General features: G+C 38.5%; 1 protein-coding gene across 1 annotated transcript; it reads left to right on the forward strand.

The window, feature by feature from the left end:
- The first annotated feature begins 81 nt into the window (after positions 1-81).
- slc6a4b (solute carrier family 6 member 4b) lies at positions 82-8164 on the forward strand. Its single transcript, XM_034200317.1, has 13 exons — positions 82-292; positions 1200-1334; positions 1735-1954; positions 2113-2251; positions 2362-2496; positions 3645-3748; positions 4732-4859; positions 4963-5075; positions 5504-5635; positions 5755-5854; positions 5988-6088; positions 7173-7340; positions 7979-8164. The coding sequence occupies exons 1-13, from the start codon at positions 82-84 to the stop codon at positions 8057-8059; spliced, it is 1767 nt and encodes a 588-aa protein (XP_034056208.1). The 3' UTR covers positions 8060-8164.
- The last annotated feature ends 796 nt before the right edge of the window (positions 8165-8960 follow it).

Consider the following 8960-nt stretch of genomic DNA (forward strand, 5'->3'; position numbering starts at 1 on the left):
CACAGAGACACATCCTCTCTGCGGAGCTGCTCCTCTGACTGACTTTTTCACAGTCCGATGCCTCAGCAGGACCCAGCAGCCATGGCCGGCACTCTGACCCACCCAGGCTCCCCTAACCCCGGCTACACCTCCAACAACGCCGCGGCCCCCGTCCCGGTGCCGGCCATCACACAGACGGACTCCAGGGACAAATGGAGCAAAAAAATGGATTTTCTCCTGTCTGTCATTGGCTTTGCGGTGGACCTGGGAAATGTTTGGAGATTTCCGTATGTATGTTATCAAAACGGTGGCGGTAAGTGGTTTAGTTATTTTTAAACCAGACCTTTCATTTCACAAGTTAGGAGCAACTTCACAAACACTTCTATATGTTCTTCAAACCGATTAAAACTCAGAATTGGTGCTCAAAATGGCTTTGAATTATTCAGAAATCCGGCTGAAGCTGCGCATTTGTCAGGAGAAACTGTCCATGGTGCTGAAGGGCACAGCCTTCACATCACTAAAAGTTTTAACGCGTTTACCATGAAAAGCATGTTAAACTTTCTTTAGTGACCTTATATCAATCGTATTTACTCCGCAAAAGCCTCTCAAAGTTCAGCTTTTTTGACAAAAAAACGAAAGAAAAATGTGATTATTTTAAAACTAACCTCTATACAGATTTATTTTCAATCCTGAAATGTGTTTGGAAAGTTGTGTGCTTAACTCTAACATCACCAACAAAGGGTCGATAATATTGACAAAACATGTTCATTAAATAATACCTTTAACAAAGTGATGCAATGAGACATAAAAAGGCATTGCGAATATAAATAAAAGACAATTAACACACATACGAACAGGATTGAAAAAGCATAAATAAATGATAAATGCCATTTAAAAAAACTGAATAATCAAGATTATGTAGACATTATTTGTTATAATTTAGCAGTTAGGTGTTTTAAAAATAACGTTGATGGTATGTTCTTAACCCAAAGCTTTGTTTAAAAAATATTTGTCTTTGTTAATCCCCATGCAAGCTGAAGGTTGCTGTATACCACCATTACAGTCATAAAAACGAGGGCAATGGAAAGTCTATGTTTCATTAACATTACATTTTTAAGTTCAGCCTTGTTTAGTCCTCACTCTGAAGTTTTTTTTTAATGTCCCCACTTTATTACACATGAGACTTACATTGATTATTACCTTCATGTGTCTCTGTGCAGGCGCTTTCCTTATTCCCTACGTATTGATGGCCATCTTTGGCGGTGTGCCGCTCTTCTACATGGAGCTGGCACTGGGCCAATTCCACAGAACCGGAGCCATATCCATATGGAAACACATCTGTCCCATTTTCAAAGGTAAGGCCTCACACTGCGCTGCTCAACATCAAATAATCAGATAGTTACCTTTCTGAGACTTAGTGATAGACAGAGGGGGAAGAAGTACTCACATCTTGTACTTAAGTAAAAGTAGAAGTGTAGGAATACTCTGTTACAAGTAAAATTCATGTATTAAAAAATAAAAGTACTAAAGTATTGATTGACATCTAAATATACCTAAAGTTCCAAAAGTAAAAGTACTGGCTATGCAGAGTGGTCCATTGTAATCATTGATGTATTAATTTATCAAGCTTGTAAATGTAACTAAACGTACTACGTAAATGTTGTGGAGTAAAAGTACAATATTTACCTCTGAATTGAATATTCTATCTTGATGTTATGTAACATCAAAGGGACTCAGTGAGTGATTCTGTTTCAGGTATAGGATATGCCATTTGTGTCATCGCCCTTTATGTGTCCTTCTACTACAACACCATCATCGCCTGGGCCCTCTTCTACTTCTACCACTCTTTTTCCACCGTCTTGCCTTGGACAAACTGCGACAACGTGTGGAACACCCCCGACTGCACCAACTACTTTGGCACGGACAACGTCACCTGGACGAATTCCTCCAGGTCTCCCGCAGAGGAATTTTACACGTAAGTTCATGTAAGTGTGAGTTACAGAAACCACATATAAAAATAGCTTTACAGTAATACTCTAAAAATAATACAAATAGAGCCGGCTTGTGATGTGGTACGGGAAATGTTGTCTGGCATGCTGAAGCTGTGATGATTCATGTGTTTCATCGTGACAGGAGGAATGTTCTTGAGATCCACAAGTCTTCGGGGCTGAGAGACGTCGGGGGGGTTCGCTGGCAGTTGATGCTCTGCCTTTTTCTCATTTTCACCATCGTATACTTCAGCCTCTGGAAGGGCGTAAAGACTTCAGGGAAGGTAACACATTGTATGCTTTATTACCACAACAACAGAAAAGTTAATATGTATCGTCTCTACTGTAATCACATGTATATGGTCTCCTGATTGATCTCTTTCTTCCTCACCAGGTAGTGTGGGTGACGGCCACCTTGCCCTACATTGTGCTCTTCATCCTGCTTATTCGAGGAGCCACTCTGCCAGGAGCCTGGAGAGGTGTGGTGTTCTACCTGAAACCACAGTGGGGGAAGTTGCTGGAGACCCGTGTGAGTTATACATAGTCGGTCAGTCAGAAAAGGATGCATTTCAATCGTCTTCAACGAGAAAAAGAGGGCATACCTCATGTATTTGGTTCCTTGAGAATCGTATTTATATTACTTCAAAATATCCAGTGCCTGATAAAAACAAAAAATACAAAAGACGAAGGAGAAGAAATAGACATAAAAACATAAATGCATGCAGATAGCAACATAAAATAAGAAATCAACACTTTCAGTTTGTCTCAAGTAGTTGGAAACAACAATGAAATGTTACCTCTTAGATTGTATGTTTTCTTTTTTGATGTCTTACTTTTAAAAAGCAGTCAGTGTTAATATAATTACTAAAATATCTTGCCTTTTCCACCATTTTTTCAGAGAATGTACAAATGTATGGTTATTGAAAGACAAAAGATAAATAATATTTTCATTTTTATCTCCCAAAAGGAGCTTTATTCTGGGTACTAAGAAATATTTCTCCACGGTCCTGCGAACATGAGGGCGTTCTTGAAAAGCCTCCTGTATTTAACTTGCTGTAATAGTGTAGTAAAAAAACAAACATCTGGATTATCCAAGCATAGGACGCAGTAGTTTAAAAATATAACTACACCAATTTCTACCCATTATTCCCTTAAGAATTTAGTATATTTTCTATTTTAGATCTATGAGATATCCTCTGTTTCCTCTCCAGCTCTCAGCGGTTGTTTGCTAAACATGTGTGAGTGCTTTGGATGGGAGGGAATATGGATGAGACTTAATGAGATGCGTAAATAAGCCACAGAACAGGATAATAAGATGCATAATTGGTTTAGATTTTCTGCCCATTAACAAAGGCCTCCCTTTCTGTCTCACTCACCGATATACAACACTGCTCTCTTCTTTTTAATGCCGAATGCGCGCTGCTCTTCAGATCTCCCTGCATACAGCTGTGTGGCAACTAGATTTCTATACTACTGAAACAACACCTCTTCTGCCTGGTGAATTATACGGAGGGATTAAAACACAGAAATACAATTTGGGGGATGATAATAAAACACTGAGAATAATGACCTGGCAGAAAGTGGTTCTAATCTTTACAAATTATAGTATGTTTAAGCTTTTATAGGCCTACAACTTGTATTTTTAGATGGTGTAATGTCTATTTCTGTCTCTTCCAGGTATGGGTGGATGCGGCGGCTCAGATTTTCTTCTCCCTGGGGCCCGGGTTCGGCGTGCTCCTGGCTCTCTCCAGCTACAACCCTTTCACAAATAACTGCTATCGGTAAGAGCTGAGCTTCATTGTAGACCTGCGACACACTGAGTCATGTGAACCTACATTGGTGGCTTTAACACCTCCTGTTGAATTTGAGGATTGAGTTGAATGACTTCAGCTCACAATACGCAGTCAGATCTCCAAGAGGAGCTGTGTGATTTATTGCTCACGCATTAAATACGACGATGTGGTCCAGACGGTGTTATAGAGCCTGGAGTGATGAATACTACATGTTAGCTACAAATGCCAAGATGTACAGGAGAAGACATACGCTGTACTGTATGACTAATAGTGTGTGTGGCTGATGTGATTAGTGGAGCAATGGGGCATGTGAGAAAACAAAATGTGTGTTTTATTGTGTAGGTATGAATGAAACTGGATGCTGCCATTTAAACCGATTACCAAAATATAATGTGTCAAACCTCAGAGTTCATTTTATTTTTGTATGTTTAACTAATATATTATGAAAGTGTCTTCTCTATGATATTAGAAAAGTAGATATAAATTACAACGTAACAAACGTCCAACTCTGACTCAAAACATTGTATTTCTTATCTTACATGAATTTGTTTGAAGGCATTAGTTTTGAAAAAGGATGTCTTTTTATTTATCAAATACACTCCATGACTTATTCTGTGGAGGCTGCCTGAAGATGAAAGATGTTCATTTTCTAAAAGCATCGACTGATCTTCTCTTGTTTTACATCCCTAATGAACATTCAGCACACATCCTTCAGTAGAGTATTCCTCATTAGTTTTGTTGTGAGATGTTTATGGTTGCTAGGAGTATCTTCATATGTCGGACATACGCTGAATAGAAAAAGCAAGCCATTAAACAAAGGCAAAGCTTTGAACAGCTCTCCCATCAGACACTGATACTTTGGAGCAATGCCTCGGATAGAAATGAAAAATGAGGTTTGAAAAAAAGAGAATTTCAGAAATGAATCATTATGCTGCGTGCTCTTGAAGAACATGTAATTTCTCCCTCCACAGAGACGCCATAGTGACCAGTTTGGTGAACTGTTTGACGAGCTTCGTGTCGGGGTTTGTGATCTTCACGGTGCTCGGATACATGGCAGAGATGAGGCAGGTGGAGGTGGAGGATGTAGCCAGGGATAAAGGTCAGGGAATCAGTTCATTTATTCAAATCCTGTGAAGACAAAACTCAATTATTAATCAACTGCTGACCCTACACTATTCAATACTGTATGTTCATGCTTTCAGGTCCAAGTTTGCTCTTCATCACGTACCCAGAGGCCATTGCAAACATGATGGGCTCGACCTTTTTTGCGATCATCTTTTTTGTGATGATGATCACGTTGGGACTGGACAGCACGGTACGAACCTTTGAACAGGGGACATAGATGGTTCTTTTATGTATAACAGAACAATATTTGAAGCTGTAGTGATATTTATTATACTGAAATATTATTCCTTACCTGATATTAAGCATCCAATAAATTGAATGGCTTATGCAGATTGAAATATCTACAAACTACACTGAAAAAAATGAACCGTTGACTTTAATTAAATGTACTATGTCAACAAATTCCATATAACTGTATGAGGTTAGTTGAAAGCAATAATATTACGTTTGAATAAGAAATAGGTTTAACTTAGCATTATTGCTTTCCACTGACATTGTACAGTTATATGACATTTGTTGACATATTACATTTAATTATAGTCAATTTCCCGTTTTTTTCAGTGTACAATACAGTACATGTCAAACATTCTAACAACAACAAGTGACTGTGTGTTTCAGTTCGGGGGGCTGGAGGCGATCATCACTGCTGTGTTGGATGAATACCCGGATCGTTTCTCACACAGGCGGGAACTTTTAGTTCTGGGCTTGGTAGTCGTCTGCTTTTTGGGCTCTCTAAGCACCCTTACATATGTACGTTTTTCTTTTTTACTTTAAAGCTTGGGTTGTTGCCTGGATATATTGTTGTGTATGAAAAACGTCTGCAGTCTGGTGATGGATTTTGATTAGTAATTGTATAATGATTTCGACAGGGTGGGGCCTATGTGGTGAAGCTGCTGGAGGAATTCGGAGTGGGATGCTCCATTATAGCTGTGGGTTTCCTCGAGGCCATCGCAGTTTCCTGGTTCTACGGTAAACACAATGTTATATCAACTGACCTGTGTTCAGTTTCTTTTATCTGCTATGTACATGGATGACGCTTGATATTGAAATACATTTTTAGCATATGAAAAACAAAAGGCTGCGTCTTTTTTGTTGCTTTCAGGTATCACAAGATTTAGCAATGATGTTAAGGCCATGCTGGGCAAAGCTCCAGGATTGTTCTGGAAGGTGTGCTGGGTGGCCATCAGTCCAGCATTTCTAGCGGTAAGATATGAGATTCTGTGAACTGGAGCTTTCAAATCAAATCAAATCAAGTTTTATTTATATAGCACATTTTAAAAACGATTTTTGGTCGAGCCAAAGTGCTGTACATGCAATAAAAACACTTTACTGCGATAGCAAACAGAAGACAATAAATTACAACAGCAAATATAAAAATCAAACACAGGGAAATGTCAGGAGTTGTGCTCCGCTCTGACTTTTTAGTGTCGATTTAAAAAACCCTAGGGTCTAGGCCGACCTCACATGGAGGGGCAGAGTGTTCCAGAGCTTTATCTTTACAATGCTAACATTTACTTTAACGGTTTTATATAACACACCAGATAAGTAATATTCAACATGTAGTCATTTTAAAAATATCATCCAATTGGCAGAAGTGGATCAGTACACATATATAGTTCAACAAAACAGGTAAGAAGTAAGAAGATCTCAAAGACGTACATTATCTGGATGACTAAATATCAGAATGAATATTTGAACATGTTTCTGTGTTCTATATTTTATTTGGTTTCAGGGTTTGTGTGGCAAAACATTCTCAGATAACTCAATTAACCTGCTTCTTAAAACAGGCCCTAAATGATTTACTGGCAAATGACTTCTTATTTTTGTACATGTACTATATTGAAACTGTGAAAAGGAACTTACACATTGAACAATGTTAAGCCAGTGCCAACATGTTTTATTCCATAGATAAAGCTGTGTGTAAGATCAAAGGACTACTCCACCAACAGCTGATCCCCCTTGTGTACATTAAGCCATATATGAAATATCTTCTTGAACACTTTTTCAAAAACATGTTTATTGCATAAATGTCAGGCAAATGTCAACGTCCCTCCCCTATATATAGTTTAATATCTTTCTCTCTTATTTGCATAAATCTTTCTTCCTGTTGACATTTTGCATTATTACACTATGACTTCCTCTATAGCATACATGTCTATTTTATGAATAAAAGTGTGTCAGATATATTACTCTTTCTCTAAATATTCTCCCATGTAAGAATACAAAAGTTATATTTCCATATAGAGATGCTAAATATGGAAATGTTATGTGTCCCAACTCTTCTCAGTATATTATAGTGAGCTCCCTGTTGAAAGTGCCGCACCTGACGCTGTTCGACTACACATACCCAGACTGGAGTATCACAGTGGGATACATGATGGGCCTCTCCTCCTTCATGTGGATCCCCATCTACATGGTCTACAAGCTGGTGTGGACCCCTGGATCTCTCAAACAGGTCAGTGGAGGACAGAGGAAGGAATAAAAACAAAAAGCAGAAAACACAAGTTGTTATGTGCAGAAAATGCAGAAAACACATTTCCTTAAAGGTCACCTATTGTGCAAAATCCACGTTTTGATGTATTTTATACATAACCATGTGTCCCCTCTGTGTAAAGAGATTCTGAAAGTGTCAGGAAAAAAGATTCTCTCTCTTTTTGTCCTGATCCATTTATATAAAAACCTGTCTGAAAATGAGCTGATCAGATGTTGGCCACTTTATGATGTCATAACGATTTGTTGGCTTGTGTAACCATTAGCCAATCACCAACCAACGTAACCCCCCCCCCCTCCCCCACCTTATCACCTGAATCTCCTCCTAGAGCACCATTGGGTTCTTTCTAACCAAATGTCTCTCAGAGCGGCGTGGGGAGGGGCTCCTTATTTTCATGTAAAGTAACAGACAGAGAATCAGCACTTTGGAAACAGGGCTGAAACAGAGGGGATTATGGGATGCTGCAATGATCTGTTTGGTATTTGGAGCCAAACACTTCAGAGACATGTTTTGTATATAACTGAGACCTATAATAGATTGATGAAAAACAGTATAATAGGAGACCTTTAACATTTAACCTCTACCTGTCTGGTTTCCCACAGAGGTTGGCGGTGTGTCTCAGACCGGAGAGGACCCTACCTGACATCCACGCTGACAGCCTCAACATGGCCACTGTGCCGTAGAAAGAAAAATATCCCTTGCTTGTAGTTTCTATTCAAAAACCACAGTTCTAAGTTATTATTCATGACTGGACCTGAAGGTTATCTGACAACGTGACTGTTACCTGCTGATGATATCCAACATGACAACTTTCACTGCACATAAACACTCTGTAAAATGGTAAATGTTGCTAAATGTGTTATTCCAGGAGGAACTGAGATAGCAATACTCAATCAGATCTACAGCTTCACATGTTACCATTTACAAGTGTTGCATTTGTGCTATGTGGGAGTTGGTAGTGAATACTTAAATGTAATGGTTTCCCCTTAATCTGCTGTCTTTATCACACAATAACTATATATGCCAAGGAAAATAAAAACAAGTATTTCTATATGTTACATTCAGCCAACTATTACTATTGCATGAGGTTGTTTTCTCCTTTTAAATTCTAAATGTCCTGTATGTAAAAAGCAAGATGAAACAATCATAACCTCACTGTTGCACTAAGAGCAAGGTTTATATTGTTCCACTAGAATAATCATGGCGGCAGAGTTTTGCATTTCTCACGTAATTATTCACTTTATTTATAGGGCTTATTATTCGCTAATGGACAACAAATCAGCTGATGTTTTTCAAACCAGGTTAACCCAAACCAAAAGCAGTTCAGCAGTAAACTTCAGACCTTCCTTTAGTTTTGCCAATGCTGTTTTTCATATTCATGAAGTAGATCTGTAATACAGTGCTGGTATAGTGTTTTGTAATGGAGATATGTGAGGCACTCAGACAAAGCTCATCAGTTCGTTTTCAGAATTATTTTCTTCTTAAATCTTAGATTTTTAGTGTATTATTTTGGCATTTTAGAAAGTAGAAGTCCTGCCCGTAGTTACAGTACATTATGATAATACAATATGTCCAACTGTAAGT

Source organism: Gymnodraco acuticeps, unplaced genomic scaffold (assembly GCF_902827175.1).
Source record: "Gymnodraco acuticeps unplaced genomic scaffold, fGymAcu1.1, whole genome shotgun sequence".
NCBI classification, from domain to species: Eukaryota; Metazoa; Chordata; class Actinopteri; order Perciformes; family Bathydraconidae; genus Gymnodraco; species Gymnodraco acuticeps.